The sequence below is a fragment of the Thalassophryne amazonica genome, unplaced genomic scaffold (genome assembly GCF_902500255.1).
Source record: "Thalassophryne amazonica unplaced genomic scaffold, fThaAma1.1, whole genome shotgun sequence".
Lineage (NCBI taxonomy): Eukaryota > Metazoa > Chordata > Actinopteri > Batrachoidiformes > Batrachoididae > Thalassophryne > Thalassophryne amazonica.
In genome coordinates, this window is record NW_022986232.1 from 464,812 (window position 1) to 487,511 (window position 22,700).

At 42.2% G+C, this 22,700-nt stretch overlaps 1 protein-coding gene across 1 annotated transcript; it reads left to right on the forward strand.

The window, feature by feature from the left end:
* The first annotated feature begins 1,221 nt into the window (after positions 1-1,221).
* LOC117505622 (THAP domain-containing protein 6-like) lies at positions 1,222-4,274 on the forward strand. The gene is given in 8 exon segments (XM_034165204.1): positions 1,222-1,226; positions 1,626-1,818; positions 1,920-2,027; positions 2,199-2,253; positions 3,596-3,763; positions 3,874-4,027; positions 4,128-4,203; positions 4,206-4,274. Coding segments are annotated over 8 exon segments (828 nt in total).
* Positions 4,275-22,700: the final 18,426 nt, after the last annotated feature.

Below are 22,700 nucleotides of genomic sequence, written 5' to 3' on the forward strand. Positions count from 1 at the left end.
AAGGGAATTTACAACAAAACGGATTTGCACCAATCTCAAAAATGTAAGTGAAAAATCACTTAACAGTTGAGATAAAAACAATTTGTGAATAGAATATCAGCAAGGGTGAAGGGGAAAGTTTACAAAACAGTAGTGAGACCAGCTATGTTGGACGGTTTAGAGACGGTGACACTAACAAAAAGACAGGAGATGTTGAGATTGTCTTTGGGAGTGACAAGAATGGACAAGATTAGGAATGAACATATCAGAGGGACAGCTCAGGTGGGACGGTTTGGAGACAAAGTCAGAGAGGCGAGATTGAGATGGTTTGGACATGTGCAGAGGAGGGACCCAGGGTATATAGGGAGAAGGATGCTGAGGATGGAGCCACCAGGCAGGAGGAGAAGAGGGAGACCAAAGAGGAGGTTCATGGATGTGCTGAGAGAGGACATGCAGGTGGTTGGAGAGACAGAGGAAGATACAGAGGACAGGGTGAGATGGAAAGGATTGATCTGCTGTGGCGACCACTAACGGGAACAGCCGAAGAAGAAGAAGAGCAAAGTAGTAAAGAAAGAGGTGGGAACCAGTTTGTCTTACGTCTGTGTGAGCCAATCAGACGCGCTCAATGTAAGCGCTCTCAACCAATGAAGGAAGAACTTGCAGCTGGTCCTCCGCGGCCCGCCCCCTTTTTGGCAGCAGGGATCAGGGGATTACTTTTCACAATTAAGATTGAACATTATTATTGTATTTTGTAGGGGTGGGTAAAAATATCAAAAAATCGATGCATCGTAATGATCCGCCCCTAATTCAATATCAATTATGCAAAATCTCTGAATCGATTCACCTCCAGGCCATTGGGGGGCCTCTGCGCAACAGTCGCATTTTACGGACGGAAGCTGCACGCAACCAAACAACAACAATATGGCAACGAAGGCAGGCAATATGCACAAATGAGCTATTATGGTGCTGCTAATGTTTTATTTTCAGATGTTTTATTGCCCAAAGATGTGAAGTAACATACCACATGTGTTATGGGCATGTAAATAAATATAAAAAAAAATTGCCAACAGTTACTCTTAATTATTTGTGTACTTCTACTTCTTACTGAATCAACATTGAAGAATTTAAATCAATATTGAATTGAATCGAAACCTAAAGAATTGAAATCGAATCGTGAGGTTCTTAACAATACCCAGCCCTAGTATTTTGTGAAGAGAATATTACTTACTGTCCACTAGCAAGATGCCGTCCGGCTAACTATAGTTTAGTGCTGGAGGCTAACAGCTGTATTACAACTGACAAAATCAAATAAATATTACTGGTATAACAATGATCAGCTAATTTTACACAGGTGGCAGAGACTGCATTATTCACATGTAGCTAATTATTTCACTCTCAAACAGTACAGGCTACCTGTCGTGTCTCAAACCCACTTACATCCTTAAAAATCCTGACAACAGAATATCTGATTGTAGAATAGTTTGCAAAACAAGCTTACTCACAGTTTTCAGCAGCTTTGGTTCATTATGTGTAGATATGCATTAAAATAGGAGTTTTATTGAAGAAAGTAGGAGGAAGTAAATAAGTAAACATTTCTACAGTGTTTTTTTGTAGGATCTCCAAAATGGGCCATTTTTGTTTTGAAGGTTTCCCAAAGACAAAGATGTCCAGAAGAAATGGGAAGTAGCAGTAAGGAGAGAAGGATTCACTGCAGATGATTCTTCTGTGCTGTGCAGTGAACACTTTAAGAATGATGATTTCGACAGGACAGGTCAGATTGTCCAACTGTGGGATGGTGTTATTCCATCCAGCTTCAGCTTCCCAGTTCACCTCCAAAGAGTAGGTGTAGGCTTTAGTGTTAAAAATGTGCTCTCTCTATATATATATGTGTGTGTGTGTGTGTGTGTGTGTGTGTGTGTGTGTATTTTTCTTCTTTTTAGCTGGAAAAGGGAAGAAGCACACCCACCTCAAGAAGAGCTGAAGAGAGCCTGTCAGTGGTATTTCTGGATGCTCCAGAAACATGTAGCTCACAACCTCAGTCTCATTATGTGAGTATTTTTTTTATTTCCCATACAAATGAAGACATGTTGACCATGTATTCCTGGCACACACATATGCTTACACACAAACACACAAGCACAAACACACACATATATGCTACTGATATAAGAAAGAATCTGGGCTATATTGCAAACCATGTTCATCCCTTTGTGTACTAGGACCATAGCTATGCCTTGCCTGCTTCTCCAACCGCTCTTAAAGCCAGACTACGAGGTCTGTGAGAAAAGTATCCGACCTTTTTATTTTATGCAAAAACTATATGGATTTGATTCATATGTTTTTATGTCAGTCAAGCTTGAACCTTTGTGCGCATGCGTGAGTTTTTCCACACCTGTCGGTTGCATCATTCGCCTGTGAGCAGGCTTTGAGTGAGCACTGCTCCACCCCTCTCGTCATTGTTTCATTGTGAGGAAATGGCGGAATGATTTGGGCTTTTTTTCCATCAGAATTTTTTCAGAAACTGTTAGAGACAGGCAGCTGGAAACCATTTGAAAAATTTATCTGGCTTTCGATGAAAATTTTACAGGCTTCACAGAGAATAAGGAGTGTTACTACCGCTTTAAGGACACCCCACAATGGCGCACGGTGCGCCGCGCTCCGAGCCGCCATCGAGAGGCAGAAACCACCACATCATTTCTAAACGGATGGCTGTGTGTATCCGGGACCATCGTGAGCAATTTCTCTGGTTATCACAAGAGCTGGACATCAGCCATTTTCCAGCAGATTTCACTTTTAACAAGAGATTTTGTCATGGAAAGCCGCGCGGAGGCTTCGCGCGTCACGACCGATTCGCTGATGGAGTGAGACAAAGAACACCTCCATTTTGGAGTGTCAGAGGACAAGTTGGGACATGTCTATCTCGGCTTTCAGTGCTTACCAGTCGAGTGAGTATAAGAGAAATTGTGGAGAGCTGGGCATGTCCCAACTTGTCCTCTGACACTCTGAAACGGAGGTGTTCCTTTGTCTCGCTCGATCAGCGAATCGGTCATGACGCGCAAAGCCTCCGTGCGGCTTTCCATGACAAAATCTGTTGTTAAAAGTGAAATCTGCTGGAAAATGGCTGATGTCCAGTTCTTGTGATAACCAGAGAAATTGCTCACGACGGTCCCGGCTCCACACAGCCATCCGTTTAGAAATGATGTGGTGGTTTCTGCCTCTCGATAGCGGCTCGGAGCGCGGCGCGCCGTGCACCATTGTGGGCCGTCCTTAAAGCGGTAGTAACACTCCTTATTCTCTGTGAAGCCTGCAAAATTTTCACCGAAAGCCAGATAAATGTTTCAAATGGTTTCCAGCTGCCTGTCTCTAACAGTTTCTGAAAAAATTCTGATGGAAAAAAAAGCCCAAATCATTCCGCCATTTCCTCGCAATGAAACAACGACGAGAGGGGTGGAGCAGTGCTCACTCAAAGCCTGCCCACAGGCGAATGACGCAACCGACAGGCATGGACAAACTCACTCATGCACACGAAGGTTCAAGCTTGACTGACGTAAAAACATATGAATCAAATCCATATAGTTTTTGAAAAAAATAAAAAGGTACGATACTTTTCTCACAGACCTCGTAAATGAAGCCTTGGCAAGAACAGAAAGTCTGGAACGAGAAAAGAAGAATGCCATGGCCAGAGAAACGAGGGCAAAGACCACAGTACAGAGTCTTTTGGGAGATTTGAGGGAGAAGAACCTCATTAATGAAGAGCTCAAAGAGAGGCTTGAATTCTATGCAGGTAAGATGAAATTAGCCCTTTGAAATTTATGTACATCATCTTACACTTTTTTTAAACTCATTCGTAATTATCTGAAGGAGACTTAATAATATTTGCTCTTAAAATTTCAGATCTTCAGATGGACTTCAGAGCAAAGCAGGGCCACGAGTATTCAAAGGAGTGCAGAGAGTTTGCCCTCACACTCCATCTGCATGGTCCAAAGGCATACAGATACCTCAGAGATACTCGGAAATTTCCTCTCCCACATGCACACACATTACAAAGGTAGTCTTAATGTTGTCTGTTTTCATTTTTGGAAATGACTGATTACTTGATTACTGCAAAATATGATAGTTTTTTTCTCAATTTTTATTTTTTTTTACAGATGGCTGTGTTCGGTGGACGATAAGCCTGGCCTATACAAGATGATGCTGGATATGCTTGAGAGAAGATGCAAGGAAGACTCGGCTAAATATGGATGTGTTGCACTTATGTTGGATGCCATGGCCTTCAAAAAACATGTGCAATATAATCAATCAATCAATCAATCAATTTTATTTATATAGCGCCAAATCACAACAAACAGTTGCCCCAAGGCGCTTTATATTGTAAGGCAAAAGCCATACAATAAGTACAGAAAAACCCCAACGGTCAAAACGACCCCCTGTGAGCAAGCACTTGGCTACAGTGGGAAGGAAAAACTCCCTTTTAACAGGAAGAAACCTCCAGCAGAACCAGGCTCAGGGAGGGGCAGTCTTCTGCTGGGACTGGTTGGGGCTGAGGGAGAGAACCAGGAAAAAGACATGCTGTGGAGGGGAGCAGAGATCAATCACTAATGATTAAATGCAGAGTGGTGCATACAGAGCAAAAAGAGAAAGAAACACTCAGTGCATTATGGGAACCCCTCAGCAGTCTACGTCTATAGCAGCATAACTAAGGGATGGTTCAGGGTCACCTGATCCAGCCCTAACTATAAGCTTTAGCAAAAAGGAAAGTTTTAAGCCTAATCTTAAAAGTAGAGAGGGTGTCTGTCTCCCTGATCTGAATTGGGAGCTGGTTCCACAGGAGAGGAGCCTGAAAGCTGAAGGCTCTGCCTCCCATTCTACTCTTACAAACCCTAGGAACTACAAGTAAGCCTGCAGTCTGAGAGCGAAGCACTCTATTGGGGTGATATGGTACTACGAGGTCCCTAAGATAAGATGGGACCTGATTATTCAAAACCTTATAAGTAAGAAGAAGAATTTTAAATTCTATTCTAGAATTAACAGGAAGCCAATGAAGAGAGGCCAATATGGGTGAGATATGCTCTCTCCTGCTAGTCCCCGTCAGTACTCTAGCTGCAGCATTTTGAATTAACTGAAGGCTTTTTAGGGAACTTTTAGGACAACCTGATAATAATGAATTACAATAGTCCAGCCTAGAGGAAATAAATGCATGAATTAATTTTTCAGCATCACTCTGAGACAAGACCTTTCTGATTTTAGAGATATTGCGTAAATGCAAAAAAGCAGTCCTACATATTTGTTTAATATGCGCTTTGAATGACATATCCTGATCAAAAATGACTCCAAGATTTCTCACAGTATTACTAGAGGTCAGGGTAATGCCATCCAGAGTAAGGATCTGGTTAGACACCATGTTTCTAAGATTTGTGGGGCCAAGTACAATAACTTCAGTTTTATCTGAGTTTAAAAGCAGGAAATTAGAGGTCATCCATGTCTTTATGTCTGTAAGACAATCCTGCAGTTTAGCTAATTGGTGTGTGTCCTCTGGCTTCATGGATAGATAAAGCTGGGTATCATCTGCGTAACAATGAAATTTAAGCAATACCGTCTAATAATACTGCCTATGGGAAGCATGTATAAAGTGAATAAAATTGGTCCTAGCACAGAACCTTGTGGAACTCCATAATTAACTTTAGTCTGTGAAGAAGATTCCCCATTTACATGAACAAATTGTAATCTATTAGATAAATATGATTCAAACCACCGCAGCGCAGTGCCTTTAATACCTATGGCATGCTCTAATCTCTGTAATAAAATTTTATGGTCAACAGTATCAAAAGCAGCACTGAGGTCTAACAGAACAAGCACAGAGATGAGTCCACTGTCCGAGGCCATAAGAAGATCATTTGTAACCTTCACTAATGCTGTTTCTGTACTATGATGAATTCTAAAACCTGACTGAAACTCTTCAAATAGACCATTCCTCTGCAGATGATCAGTTAGCTGTTTTACAACTACCCTTTCAAGAATTTTTGAGAGAAAAGGAAGGTTGGAGATTGGCCTATAATTAGCTAAGATAGCTGGGTCAAGTGATGGCTTTTTAAGTAATGGTTTAATTACTGCCACCTTAAAAGCCTGTGGTACATAGCCAACTAACAAAGATAGATTGATCATATTTAAGATCGAAGCATTAAATAATGGTAGGGCTTCCTTGAGCAGCCTGGTAGGAATGGGGTCTAATAAACATGTTGATGGTTTGGATGAAGTAACTAATGAAAATAACTCAGACAGAACAATCGGAGAGAAAGAGTCTAACCAAATACCGGCATCACTGAAAGCAGCCAAAGATAACGATACGTCTTTGGGATGGTTATGAGTAATTTTTTCTCTAATAGTTAAAATTTTGTTAGCAAAGAATCCACATACCCAGTCAATGTCTGGTTTTGGAGACCTTGGCGATGGAAACTATGAGACTGATATTGCTACTGAGGCTCTTGTGTTCATGGTGGTTGGTTTACAAGGACATTGGAAAGCTCCCATAGCTTACTACCTGACAGCGTCTCTGTCACCAGAAATGCAAAGGGTCCTTCTCACTCATGCTTTGGAGGAGCTGCATGCAAGGGGCATTCGGGTGGTATCTGTAACTATGGATGGGCATGCCTCCAGCGTCAGCATGTGCAATCAGCTTGGATGTGACCTGAAGGGAAACCCACGAGAGCCCCTTAAAACCAGTTTCCTGCATCCGGTGACTGGTGATAAAATCTTTGTAATGATGGACGCATTACATATGCTGAAGTTGGCACGTAATATGTTACAGGTAAGTGATGATCATTGTTTGCCTATTTGTACGTTATGTTTCTGCCTATGTACTGGTAAGTGACTCATTTTTACTCTGCAGACCTACAGTCCTATCGCATCGACCACTGGACAGATCAGTTGGAGGTACATCAATCATCTCGATGTGCAAAAAAAAGATGGACTGCATGCTGCCAATAAAATTACAGACAAACGTCTACTTTGAGAACCACAAGATGAAGGTATCCTTGGCTGCACAGACACTGAGCCGCTCCGTGTCAGTGGCTCTCCGCACGATGAGGGATCTTGGGTGCTCTCAGTTTAAAGACAGTGAGGCTACGGCAGAATTCATTGAGGTAATACAGTTAGTGATAATAGAACAAAGTACATGTTTTTTATAAGCTGTGATATTGCATATTCTTCATAAATACAGAAGTTCACAAATTTTAGAGTGGTAAAGCTCTGTCTTTCTGTCTGTGTGTGTTTGTATGTCTGTCTGTCTATCTGTCTTCTTTGCATGTGAATTTGAATGATTTGTCTATAATACTAAATACGTGTTGTGAAGGTGTCGTAACACGGACCCACAACAGGGGGCGCAAATGAACGGACAATGGATAAGAAAAGGAGTAACAATTTAATGTTGTGAAGGCACACAACGGAATACAGACAGAAAAATAATGGATGCCAATTGTACACAAGAGGACTGTGGGCAGGCTCGAAGATAGGAGACCTCTGGTGATCGAAGAGCCGGGGCCCACACCGCTTCCACCACCAACGGCCTGAAGAACACCGGAGCCGCCAAGTCCTGAGTCCCCAGGTGGTCTCTGTCCTCCGTTGTCGGCCCTGGTACTGCTGGCAGACAAGAAACAGATGACGGTGAGTGTGAGTCCTCACACCCAGCAACCTTTACACACAATTCCTCCGGGAGGGAAAACCTCCACCTCCAGATACGTTATCACTCGTGCAGCTCCTGTTTGTCCCTCTTCTGGATGGAGTGAGAGACGAAGACCGTCGTCCTCTCACTATCCGCCAATCCAATCTCCAACAGACTTCACAGGTGTACGGCTGCACACAGATCACAATTTGAAAAAACACTCAGAAAATACAGCAGAGAAGATTACCTCTAGTGGTAGATGATTTCTCGGCGAGGAGGTGGAGTTGTAATCCGCTTCTTATGAGGTGGTTGATGAGAGACAGCTGGTGTGGTTTACAAGTGACAGCTGTCACTTCCAATGGCTCCGGCGCCCTCTCATGCTTGAAGCCCGCACTCCAAGCAGGGCGCCGACTGGTGGTGGTGGGCCAGCAGTACCTCCTCTTCAGCGGCCCACACAACAACATGTCCTACCACTTTAGGACAATACCGAATGGGTTGTCTGAGAAATGTTGGCACTCTTACTATAAATGGTCTAAGTATTTCATTCTGGAGCGTGAGGTCTACATTTTCTTTTTTTATTTGAGTAGAAAACAAAGTAAGGATTACAAAAATGTTATTGAGTGTATATATATTCAGTTGACTTCTCTCAGTAGTTTTCTCTGGGCCCCTCCCCAATCGGACCGGGAGTGACATGTTTAGCCGCATGTTCTCCTTGAATTGCTGGCTGTCTGAGTGGTGTCCAAAAAATGAGGTGGGCTTCATAGATAATTGGCAAAGCTTCTGGGGAAAACCTGGTCTTGTTAGGAGAGACGGCATCCATCCCACTTTGGATGGAGCAGCTCTCATTTCTAGAAATCTGGACAATTTTCTTAAATCCTCCAAACCGTGACTATCCAGGGTTGGGACCAGGAAGCAGAGTTGTAGTCTTACACACCTCTCTGCAGCTTCTCTCCCCCTGCCATCCCCTCATTACCCCATCCCCGTAGAGACGGTGCCTGCTCCCAGACCACCAATAACCAGCAAAAATCTATTTAAGCATAAAAATTCAAAAAGAAAAAAATAATATAGCACCTTCAACTGCACCACAGACTAAAACAGTTAAATGTGGTCTATTAAACATTAGGTCTCTCTCTTCTAAGTCCCTGTTAGTAAATGATATAATAATTGATCATCATATTGATTTATTCTGCCTTACAGAAACCTGGTTACAGCAGGATGAATATGTTAGTTTAAATGAGTCAACACCCCCGAGTCACACTAACTGCCAGAACGCTCGTAACACGGGCCGAGGCGGAGGATTAGCAGCAATCTTCCATTCCAGCTTATTAATTAATCAAAAACCCAGACAGAGCTTTAATTCATTTGAAAGTTTGACTCTTAGTCTTGTCCATCCAAATTGGAAGTCCCAAAAACCAGTTTTATTTGTTATTATCTATCGTCCACCTGGTCGTTACTGTGAGTTTCTCTGTGAATTTTCAGACCTTTTGTCTGACTTAGTGCTTAGCTCAGATAAGATAATTATAGTGGGCGATTTTAACATCCACACAGATGCTGAGAATGACAGCCTCAACACTGCATTTAATCTATTATTAGACTCTATTGGCTTTGCTCAAAAAGTAAATGAGTCCACCCACCACTTTAATCATATCTTAGATCTTGTTCTGACTTATGGTATGGAAATAGAAGACTTAACAGTATTCCCTGAAAACTCCCTTCTGTCTGATCATTTCTTAATAACATTTACATTTACTCTGATGGACTACCCAGCAGTGGGGAATAAGTTTCATTACACTAGAAGTCTTTCAGAAAGCACTGTAACTAGGTTTAATGATATGATTCCTTCTTTATGTTCTCCAATGCCATATACCAACACAGTGCAGAGTAGCTACCTAAACTCTGTGAGTGAGATAGATTATCTCGTCAATAGTTTTATATCCTCTTTGAGGACAACTTTGGATGCTGTAGCTCCTCTGAAAAAGAGAACCTTAAATCAGAAGTGCCTGACTCCGTGGTATAACTCACAAACTCGCAGCTTAAAGCAGATAACCCGTAAGTTGGAGAGGAAATGGCGTCTCACTAATTTAGAAGATCTTTACTTAGCCTACAAAAAGAGTCTGTTGCTCTATAAAAAAGCCCTCCGTAAAGCTAGGACATCTTACTACTCATCACTAATTGAAGAAAATAAGAACAATCCCATGTTTCTTTTCAGCACTGTAGCCAGGCTGACAAAGAGTCAGAGCTCTATTGAGCTCAGTATTCCATTAACTTTAACTAGTAATGACTTCATGACTTTCTTTGCTAATAAAATTTTAACTATTAGAGAAAAAATTACTCATAACCATCCCAAAGATATATCGTTCTCTTTGGCTGCTTTCAGTGATGCCGGTATTTGGTTAGACTCTTTCTCTCCGATTGTTCTGTCTGAGTTATTTTCATTAGTCACTTCCTCCAAACCATCAACATGTTTATTAGACCCCATTCCTACCAGGCTGCTCAAGGAAGCCCTACCATTATTTAATGCTTCGATCTTAAATATGATCAATCTATCTTTATTAGTTGGCTATGTACCACAGGCTTTTAAGGTGGCAGTAATTAAACCATTACTTAAAAAGCCATCACTTGACCCAGCTATCTTAGCTAATTATAGGCCAATCTCCAACCTTCCTTTTCTCTCAAAAATTCTTGAAAGGGTAGTTGTAAAACAGCTAACTGATCATGTGCAGAGGAATGGTCTATTTGAAGAGTTTCAGTCAGGTTTTAGAGTTCATCATAGTACAGAAACAGCATTAGTGAAGGTTACAAATGATCTTCTTATGGCCTCAGACAGTGGACTCATCTCTGTGCTTGTCCTGTTAGACTTCAGTGCTGCTTTTGATACTGTTGACCATAAAATTTTATTACAGAGATTAGAGCATGCCATAGGTATTAAAGGCACTGCGCTGCGGTGGTTTGAATCATATTTATCTAATAGATTACAATTTGTTCATGTAAATGGGGAATCTTCTTCACAGACTAAGGTTAATTATGGAGTTCCACAAGGTTCTGTGCTAGGACCAATTTTATTTACTTTATACATGCTTCCCTTAGGCAGTATTACTAGATGGCATTGCTTAAATTTTCATTGTTACGCAGATGATACCCAGCTTTATCTATCCATGAAGCCAGAGGACACACACCAATTAGCTAAACTGCAGGATTGTCTTACAGACATAAAGACATGGATGACCTCTAATTTCCTGCTTTTAAACTCAGATAAAACTGAAGTTATTGTACTTGGCCCCACAAATCTTAGAAACATGGTGTCTAACCAGATCCTTACTCTGGATGGCATTACCCTGACCTCTAGTAATACTGTGAGAAATCTTGGAGTCATTTTTGATCAGGATATGTCATTCAAAGCGCATATTAAACAAATATGTAGGACTGCTTTTTTGCATTTACGCAATATCTCTAAAATCAGAAAGGTCTTGTCTCAGAGTGATGCTGAAAAACTAATTCATGCATTTATTTCCTCTAGGCTGGACTATTGTAATTCATTATTATCAGGTTGTCCTAAAAGTTCCCTAAAAAGCCTTCAGTTAATTCAAAATGCTGCAGCTAGAGTACTGACGGGGACTAGAAGGAGAGAGCATATCTCACCCATATTGGCCTCTCTTCATTGGCTTCCTGTTAATTCTAGAATAGAATTTAAAATTCTTCTTCTTACTTATAAGGTTTTGAATAATCAGGTCCCATCTTATCTTAGGGACCTCGTAGTACCATATCACCCCAATAGAGCGCTTCGCTCTCAGACTGCAGGCTTACTTGTAGTTCCTAGGGTTTGTAAGAGTAGAATGGGAGGCAGAGCCTTCAGCTTTCAGGCTCCTCTCCTGTGGAACCAGCTCCCAATTCAGATCAGGGAGACAGACACCCTCTCTACTTTTAAGATTAGGCTTAAAACTTTCCTTTTTGCTAAAGCTTATAGTTAGGGCTGGATCAGGTGACCCTGAACCATCCCTTAGTTATGCTGCTATAGACTTAGACTGCTGGGGGGTTCCCATGATGCACTGTTTCTTTCTCTTTTTGCTCTGTATGCACCACTCTGCATTTAATCATTAGTGATCGATCTCTGCTCCCCTCCACAGCATGTCTTTTTCCTGGTTCTCTCCCTCAGCCCCAACCAGTCCCAGCAGAAGACTGCCCCTCCCTGAGGCTGGTTCTGCTGGAGGTTTCTTCCTGTTAAAAGGGAGTTTTTCCTTCCCACTGTTGCCAAGTGCTTGCTCACAGGGGGTCGTTTTGACAGTTGGAGTTTTTCCGTAATTATTGTATGGCCTTGCCTTACAATAACGCGCCTTGGGGCAACTGTTTGCTGTGATTTGGCGCTATATAAATAAAATTGATTTGATTTGATATCACAATTTACTTCAATATTGTGAAATGCAAAAAATTAAGCCAATGCACCCTATAGGTATATCAGAATATATTACTTTTAAGCCCACTATAAATATTAAAATTACATTCATTGAACCATGTGCCCTGCCTCATGGCGACATGCATAACGTTTGAAACAAACAAACAAACAAAAAAATTTGTGAAAATCCGTTTTGTATACAGCGAGTTATGATTGATTAAACGCACTTCATTGCGCCTGTCAAATAGATGACACTGAGCGGAGCGGGTGCCCCTTCCAAGATGGCGGCCCTACGGCTCGCCAGCACCAGTAGGAAGCAGCGGTCAATGCGGGGTCTACTCTTATATATGCCTATGGCCTGAACCATGGAAATAGAGACTGGAATGGACGTCACGTCACGACTAGCAGCGTGCCGCACAGCGGTCATTACTAAGGTTGGAGAGAGACCTTGAGCCAGTTAAACAGAAGCGAAATGAGGAGAAAAAAGGCAGCCAGTGCTTCACCATCAACTGCAGCAACTACAAAAACAAATTCTCCAATACTAAAATGAACAGTACAAGAGCCTTAATGTAATTATGTAAAACAAATGTCTGTTTTAAAGTCGTTATGTAACAATTTGCTATCAGTATACTGAGACTATAACTCAACACCATAAGTTCTTTTCATGAAGCTGCGTTCACATGCATACAGATATGGAAATAAAATGTTTAAATATATTTATATCTATATATATACTTGCAGTTGTTGTTTAATATGATATGTACATGGTGGTCACAGGTGGCATTTAAATTTGAACAGTGTGGTTGGAGGGGATGGAGGAGGTACTTTTTACCCTGACTGAGGGTCAAAAGTCATAAATTTTGAATGGCTTTATATCTACTTGTAATAAAATGTTAGTAAAAATCATATATATGTTGTTGTCATTAAAAGACTGGCAATAATATTACAGTGGAAAAAGGTAAATGAGCACAATGGCAAAGCATACTTCAGATTTATATTTTAATACATAAGGATTTTTTATCCAGACATGTATGGGTTCATTAGAGCTTTTAATCAACTTGAATACAACTTACAAGTCTTCATTGATAAAAATCCATCATGACAGGAAAAAAAAAACATCACAGTAAATGAACAGAATGGAATATTTTCCCCAAATTTCCACACTTTACATAAAACATTTTTTTCTAACCAGACATGTATGGGTTCATTGGAAAGAGCTTTCAAAGGGCTTTAAAACAAGCCTACTTTTATTAAAATCTGTTAAGAAATAGTGACGCTAGTGCAAAAAAAGCGGTCAGTTTATTATTGTTGATCGGCACATCTCCACCCTTAGTAATGGCACCTTCCTGTCCTGAGCGACACTAACAGATTGAGGCGTGCACGTCCATTCCAGGTCTGTATTTCCATGGCCTGAGCTCACAACACGGCGCCATTTTGGTTCCAGCTGCACTGAACTACTGAATGAACCCTTCATGTTTTAAACATAAAAAAAACAAAAAAAACATTTAACCACATACAGCAACACATCCAGGTACAACTGCTATCAAAATAAATATAAAAATAGTTAAGATATCAAATTTGCATAAATTCCAATTTATGATGATTTATTTAATTTAAATCAGCGTGTGCACTGTTAAAACTGCTATAATGTGATGGCAGACGAAGGATTGAAAGCAGAAATGTATCAAATCACAGCCTTTTGTGTCTGATTTAACAGGTGCACGTCAGGCTTCAGGTCCCAGTCTGAACAAGGTTTGAGAAAAAAAAAAACGGTTGGACTTTTAATCACAGAAATGACTCCGGTCCCACTTTCCTCAAATTGGCGAGTGTCAGAGCTGAACTTTAATTTGTATCTCTGCACGTCCAGACTGCTCTGGGTTTTTAATGGAAATACATTGTGATCGGACGGGATGTTTATTTGATGTGAGTGAAAATCTGTTGTACAATATCTGTTATATACAGTGTTTGTTACATGGAAAACAACACAAAAATTTTCTGACTTTCTTTGTCCAGTGACTGCGAATATCTGGTTTATACGGTGGCAGTTTAATTTTACTGTACATGGCACTGAACAAAAATTTACCCCGCAAAGCTTTGATGATGATGTTGACTTCCATCCCACACTCTGACTATATTTTCCCAAATTTTTATTCTGTTCTGATCTGAAGGGAATCTGTACGTCTTGAAGCTCTTGTTGTGTCTATTTGTGCCTCCAAATGCACAACAACCTGACATTTTCAGTGAATAAATAGCTGGATTTACATGCCGACAGATTAATGCTATTTTGAACCCAAGATGGCACCATGAGTCATGTGACCAATTATTTCTGACTTGTCATGTCGCCACTCTCTCAATCAAGGCACTCGAGTTAGCTGGAGACGCTGGAAACTCTTGTGTGAACAGATCAAACTTCACTCTGTGATCCTCGAATATGTTTTTTGAAGAGCTCCAGAAGCACAAAGGTCGACAGTAAACCGGAAGAAGAAGAAAAGGCGAAGTTAGCGCGAAAAGGTGGAAGAGCTGAGAAGGTTGTTGAAACAGCGGCTAACTGCTGCTAATGAAGCCGAGATATTTGACTATGGGGCCATTATTGTAGCAAAAGTATTTGCAAATGTGTATTTTGATCTCTCTCTCTCTCTCTGTGTGTGTGTGTGTGTGTGTGTGTGTGTGTGTGTGTGTGTGTGTGTGTGTGTGTGTGTGTGTGTGTGTGTGTAAACAGATCCACAAGTGTGTAAAAAATTGTGCATGTGTATCCGTGTGTCTGTGAAAATGGGGCCACTCGATCTGACTTTTGCTACGCTCTGCCCGAAAGACACCTCACTTGAATTCCCACGAGATCTCACTCACACTCATCTTCAACTGTGTAGTCCAAGCAGTCATTGACCGCAAGGTGGGGTACACCCAGGACAGGACGCCAGTCTGTTGCAGGGCCACAAACAGACACCCACTAACACACCTATGGACAATTTAAATATTCCAGTCTACCTAACCCACATGTCTTTACAGGCATCGACATTAACACTTTTCCGGGACAGGTGTAAAATGTGATCTAACAAGTAATATGCTCTAAATCGCTGTCCGACCGGACAAGTGGCATTTTTTTTTGGTTTAAAACGTTCCAATTCTTTATTTTCATCGTTCAGAAACAAAATACCTGACCGCTGCCTTTTTGTTTTCTTATTTACATCATGTCTTGTCTCGCACCATGTGAGAAAGCGTCTTCGGTTTTTCCCGCCACTCTCCACGCAGCGGACAATCAGAAATCATGGTATCAACGTGTGCGCGAGACCACTGTATGGAGTGTGTGTTCGTAGTACAGGCTGACATTTTTGGGGGGATTCCCACGGGATGGGAGTCAACTTTGCTATTTATCACGTGGTTGGGACGATACAGGATTAAAAAGTCACGGGCGCAGACGGGAGCGAGAACCAAGGTGTCATTTGAGCGGTCAATTTTCAAAAAAGACACTGAAAAAAATAGCGGCCAGCTTTGCTTAAAGCAGTCTAAAATTAGGACTGGGTCCGATCGCTGCAGCCGTGTGTGTGTGTGTGTGTGTGTGTGTGTGTGTGTGTGTGTGTGTGTGTGTGTGTGTGTGTGTGTGTGAGTGAGTGAGTCGGTGGGTGGGGGTGGGGGAGGAGAGCTGAGCAGAGAGTGAAAAACAACATAAACTAAACTGTGTCTCTGCCTTTATTTCTCTCTGGACTGTTCCTGATGGTTCGTCCTGTTCACTCCGTGTGCACGTGACAGTGACAGACTGAAATTATGAGATGAAATAAATTGGTCAAAATTCCTTAAAATCAATCAATCAATTTTTTAATCAATCAATTTTATTTATATAGCGCCAAATCACAACAAACAGTTGCCCCAAGGCGCTTTATATTGTAAGGCAAGGCCATACAATAATGATGTAAAACCCCAACGGTCAAAACGACCCCCTGTGAGCAAGCACTTGGCTACAGTGGGAAGGAAAAACTCCCTTTTAACAGGAAGAAACCTCCAGCAGAACCAGGCTCAGGGAGGGGCAGTCTTCTGCTGGGACTGGTTGGGGCTGAGGGAGAGAACCAGGAAAAAGACATGCTGTGGAGGGGAGCAGAGATCAATCACTAATGATTAAATGCAGAGTGGTGCATACAGAGCAAAAAGAGAAAGAAACAGTGCATCATGGGAACCCCCCAGCAGTCTACGTCTATAGCAGCATAACTAAGGGATGGTTCAGGGTCACCTGATCCAGCCCTAACTATAAGCTTTAGCAAAAAGGAAAGTTTTAAGCCTAATCTTAAAAGTAGAGAGGGTGTCTGTCTCCCTGATCTGAATTGGGAGCTGGTTCCACAGGAGAGGAGCCTGAAAGCTGAAGGCTCTGCCTCCCATTCTACTCTTACAAACCCTAGGAACTACAAGTAAGCCTGCAGTCTGAGAGCGAAGCGCTCTATTGGGGTGATATGGTACTACGAGGTCCCTAAGATAAGATGGGACCTGATTATTCAAAACCTTATAAGAAGAAGAATTTTAAATTCTATTCTAGAATTAACAGGAAGCCAATGAAGAGAGGCCAATATGGGTGAGATATGCTCTCTCCTTCTAGTCCCCGTCAGTACTCTAGCTGCAGCATTTTGAATTAACTGAAGGCTTTTTAGGGAACTTTTAGGACAACCTGATAATAATGAATTACAATAGTCCAGCCTAGAGGACTAGAGGACTGAGAAAAATGAGAATATATGAATGAATGGAATAAAAAAAAAACCCCTGATGTGTAGAAACTCTGCAGTGATGTTCAGAAGCAGAAATCACATAAAGCAGCTGAGAACTCTGAACTTTAACAGGCTGTTATTTTACAAAGATATTTATTTTAGGTGACTTAATGTAGTTGTAATGTTGAAGCACTAAACGTGACTGAGGAGGAGAAAAAAGAGGAAATGAACTCTAGTCTGAATAAAAATACAAGCTGTTGATTTTTATTTTTCAAAATTATCAGGCTGCAGTTCTGAGTTTCATTTATTTCAAAGTAAGTTACTGCTTATTATTTTCAAACAGGGGCGTAGGTTTGCATATGGACCATAGGGACAAGTCACAACCAGTATTTTGGGATGGCAAAATAGTCCCTACCAATATTTAGCATTTTTTTAATATAACAAAATCATTCACTATTTTTTGCGAACTCGATACTATAATTTTAGTCGTCATGTTTTGTGTTTTCAACGTGCCAGAGTGACAGGGTTACCCATGTTGCAATTTCACTGACTCACATTCTTCTATCTCGGCAGGCAGCGCTTCATTTGTAAAGTGGGAGGTCCCGGAGCGCAGAGGATGGGTGGCTCCGGTGCAGTGTTGCCAGATGTACGATAATTATCGTATTTGTACGATAGTTTTGCCCTCTGTACGATGTACGATCTATAATGGGAAAAAATCCAAATATGTACGATAATTTCTGTTGGTTGCCCAAACACGCATCTCTCTCTGACACCCAAGAATCATTTTGCAGGCGTTTGCAGCATCAAAGACACAACACACACAGGGCTGCTGCTGGCTTTGGGCTGCTGGGACAGTCATTTGAATGAGTTCCCATCCAATCTCTGCAGGACAGGACAGGAAGATTCCCCAACCAACAACATCTTTTTTTTTTTTTCAAAACTATTTCAACAAATGCAATAACAAACGAACAAAACACAAGAGCAAAGAGATATACAAGAAAAATAAAAAGTTCAAGTTCCTTATGGAGGTGTCAACATTTTTTCTGTGTTCAACAAAATCTGCACAAGTGTTTTAAAGGCCAACCCCTGCATATATGCAAAACATCTGGCTGACAACAAAGATGTGCAGAAAAAAGACGTCCTGTGGGGACGCCAAGCAGAGATGATGGGAGTGTCCGCGCAGGAGCTGAAGGTGTGGTTAGACTCCATGCGTACCCGAATGTCTGGCCAGTCAGCAGACGTTTTCACCCCCACAGAGGCATGGATATGGACACATTTCCAGTTTCTGAATGAACATATCAGCACTGTGACTTGCCATAATGTGGCCAGTTTTAAATCTGCTGTGGAGTCAAGGGAACAGGAGCGGGCACAACCCAATGCTGCTCTTGGAGCTCCTCTGTTTGATTCTGAGCCACCCATATCAACCACACCCACTTCTATGACATCCACATCAAGTTTGATGACATCCAGGTCAACTTCTGTGTCACAGTGCAAATCAAGGGTGGTGGTGTACCAGCTGAAGGGGTTTCTCCAGGACCTGACCTCCAGAGCTGCCAGCTTTGGTATGCTGGTAGACAGAATTCTGGACGACCTTCCAACTGACCTTCGTCAGGTGACAGAGAATTGACTCCTTGCCATGTTACATGAGGCCCAGGCCGAGGGAGAAAGACATCACCAGGCTGTGCTGTCTCAACAGCAGCAAGTGCCACATCACCCACAACAACCCCTGCAGCGACCGCATTCAATGTCAAGATTTCCCAACCCGTCTGAGAGCCGCCAGTGTCAGCCACCTCCATCTGAGTGGTGCACGGTCCCGTCAGGCACCCCAGACCTGTGGCACACGCAGGACAGAGAATGGGTGCAGCAGTATTTCCCTGGTTACGGTGCTGTCAGGACCCAGTCCACTACACCAGTCCTGTAGGACATCTCATTCAATCATGGGCGTTCTCCATCTACTGAGTGTTTCAGCAGTCTGCTGGGCACTTTGGCCAGTTCATCGAGTCAGGGGCATGATGACCAGAGTGATGGTCAGTGAATGTCACATGTGTGACATATCAGCAATCACTGACATGTCACTGACAGTGTCACATGTCACTGACAGTGACATGTGACATAATACATGTGACAAAATACTGTCAATTAAGTACAGCTCCAATAAAACAGTTAAGTTCCCAAATCCCCAAAAGGTCCTGAAGGTCAAGCTTGGTCTAACTGAGGTGTATAATATCTTAACAAATTCAAACATCCATCTATATATATATATATATATATATATATATATATATATATATATATATATATATATACAGGCTTGGGAGTAATGGAATACATGTAACGATGTTACGTAATTAGGATACAAAAAAAAGGTAACTGTATTCCGCTACAGTTACAGAAAAAAAGACATATTCAGATTACAGGTATATTTAGTAAAAATTGGGATTAGTTCACAGGATTACAATTTTAATGCATTTTATATTATCTGTATATAATGTTTTGAAACAAAAACATCCCTTCATGAACAGCGACATGACGTTTCCTAACCAGCAAAATATTGATGATGTTAATGTATTTTCAATGGAGATCCGCGACTGAACACACTCAGAAAAATGCTCGCAAAATACGTGTTAAAATGCCATTTTGACCTGGATATCGAGCCAGTAAAATTAAATGACATTAAATTATGTCAGGAAAGTATTAAACTTACTCTGACACACACACATTCCCAAATATTAGTATTGAAAGTTACACGGATCTGCGCTGTTCAAGCTGCTGAGCTGAGGCATCGATGCAGCTGCAGCAGTGTTCAATGCAGCTCCTAAAACCATTACAATACATTTATATATATATTATATTTTTACACAATTATCCTTTATTGACCGAGTTCCATTCATGAAGTCAGTGTGTGTGTACACATCTCTGTGTGTGGGTGTGACTGTGAGCGGCACAGCGCGGGTCATTATAATCTCATTATTTTAAGGTGCAAATTAAAAATAAAAATCCCCAGTCTTGTTGAACAATTTTAATCACTAACAACACGTATTTTAACTAGACATTGGTCTAGCAGTGGAAAATATCAACTAGACATAAGTGAAGAGTTAATGGTCCGTGTCATCGGGCGACACAGGTACTGCAGGAAACATACAGCTGTTTACGAGGTCTGTCAGAAAAGTATCGGACCTTTTGATTTTTTTCAAAAACTATATGGATTTGATTCATATGTTTTTACGTCAGCCAAGCTTGAACTTTCGTGCGCATGCGTGAGTTTTTCCACGCCTGTCGCTTCCATCATTCGCCTGTGAGCACGCCTTGTGGGAGGAGTAGTCCAGCCCCCTCATCAGATTTTCATTGTGAGGAAATGGCGGAATGATTTGGGCTTTTTTTCCATCAGAATTTTTTCAGAAACTGTTAGAGACAGGCAGCTGGAAACCATTAGAAAAATTTATCTGGCTTTCAGTGAAATTTTACGTGCTTCACAGAGAATAAGGAGTGTTACTACAGCTTTAAGGACGCCCCACAATGGCACACGGCGCGCCGCGCTCCGAGCCGCCATCGAGAGGCAGAAACCACCACATCATTTCTAAACGGATGGCTGTGTGGAGCTGGGACCGTCGTGTGCAATTTCTCTGGTTATCACAAGAGCTGGACATCAGCCATTTTCCGGCAGATTTCACTTTTAACAAGAGATTTTGTCATGGAAAGCTGCACTGGCTTTCTCCGTCTCCTCCTCCTTCTCCTCCTTTCTGCGTAACTCTATAGCATAGAGCCCAACTACGCAAGCAATGATGAAGTTCTTTCTCTGCTGTGGATTCATCTGGGAGTTGAGGACCACCTGGAGCAGCGTGAAGTCTTCATCAGTTGACAGTAGAATATGTGGGGTGTGGAGACAATTCGCCAAATTCAGAACATTCCTGACAGATTGTGACAGAACGAAACATTGCGCTGCTGCACGCAACAGCGCAGGACAATATTCTTGACCGTGCATAATGGCTCGTAATAATTCGCCAGTGACACGTGCCACTAATCCTAACACATCTTAACAGGTCCTAACAGTTCCTGGGGGCACCTGACGCTTCTGCACCGAATCATCACATTCGTGATCAACATTCGTGACTTGTCATCGTTATGTGTAAACGCACCATAAAGGTGGGTGGGTGGGGTGTGTGTGTGTGTGTGTGTGTGTGTGTGTGTGTGTGTGTGTGTGTGTGTGTGTGTGTGTGTGTGTGTGTGTGTGTGTGTGTGTGTGTGTGTGTGTGTGTGTGTGTGTGTGTGTGTGATCACCTTCATCCAAATGGGACTTCAGTACCGGGAAGTGGAGAAAGGGGTGTCAGGATTTCAGAGCAGTTGAGCACAGCAGATGATAGGAGGCACAATGCAGACTCTCAAACAGGTAGTAGGATATCAAAGACTTTATGGTAAATGCAGGCAGTGGTGAAGCAGTCAGCGAGGTGAAGGTACAGGCAGGCAAAAGGCAATTGTGTTGTCAAGAATTAACAGGCTTGTTGGGGAAAGTGTAGTGATGGACCCACAACAGGGGGCACAAATGAACAGTCAATAGATGAGCCAAAAGGTAACAATTTTAATGTTGTGAATGTGCACAACGATTATACAGACAATCACAGAATCGGATAGCAGTCAATACACCAAGGTGACGTGTGGGCAGGCTCAAGGAAAGAAGACGTCTGTCCTGAGAAGAGCCGGAACCACACGATTTCCACTGCCACAGAACCCGGAGAATACTGGAGCCGCCAAGTCCCGAATTCCCAGGTGATCACCGTCCCCGACTGTCGGATCTGGTACTGCTGGCGAAGAACACAAACGGTGAGATGTGGGTGTGTGCACACCCAGTAACAAAAACAGTCAGAAGGTGGAAAGTCACCTCCACCTCTAATCACACACTCGTGCAGCTCCTGTCTAACCACTTATCTGGTTTGGGTGTGAAGCGAAGCCGTCGCTGTTCACACCAAACGCCAATCCACAGATAATGAAACGCCACAGGAATACGGCTGCAAAGAAGTTCAGGTTATTATTCAATGATTTAGGTCAGCAGAGAAAAGTACCTTCACAGGTAGATGATATCTTGGCAGCGAGGTGGAGATGACATCCAGCTTTTATGGAGTGATGAAATGAAGATGGGTGACAGCTGTCATGAGTTGATGTGTGACAGCTGTCACTCCCAGTTGTGTCCATGGCGGCAGCGCCCTCTCGTGCCTGAAGCCCGCACTTCAGGCAGGGCGCCCTCTGGTGGTGGGCCAGCAGTACCTCCTCTTCTGGCGGCCCACACAACAAGGCTAAGGTCAAGAGCACAGCAAACAGTAGTGAGTGGGCAGAGACAAAAACAAGGTCCAGGAAATAAGCACGGTAAGGCAATAAGGTACAAAACAAGGAACACAGATCAAGAGCAGAAGAGCTGGCACAAAGACATGAGAATCAATGAACTAGCAGTTTCAAACAGAACTCACAATTTCAATTTATTTTCATTTATATAGCGCCACATCACAACAGAGTTGCCTCAAGGCGCTTCACACAGGTAAGGTCTAACCTTACCAACCCCCAGAGCAACAGTGCTAAGGAAAAACTCCCCCTGAGGAAGAAACCTCAAGCAGACCAGACTCAAAGGGGTGACCCTCTGCTTGGGCCATGATACAGACAAAATACAGAAATAATTCACAGAACAATTCACGGATGAATATAGAAGAATGGCTGTTGGTGCACAGGACAGGAGGATCGCCAACACAAACACAACTCCCATCTCTGGATGGAGCTGCACCTTAAACAGAGAAAAAACAGAATCAGGCATCAGAAAGACAAAAAATACTGTATAATTTGTCAGCATTAAACAACAAGAAAAACAAGAAATACTAAGGTGATCGCCGGCCGCTAGCCCTAAACTTCACTAAAAGACCCATAATTTAGGTAAAGTTGAGGCCGCTGCCCGCTCCGTTTACTAATAACATGAATTAAAAGAGTAAAAAGCGAAAAACAAAAC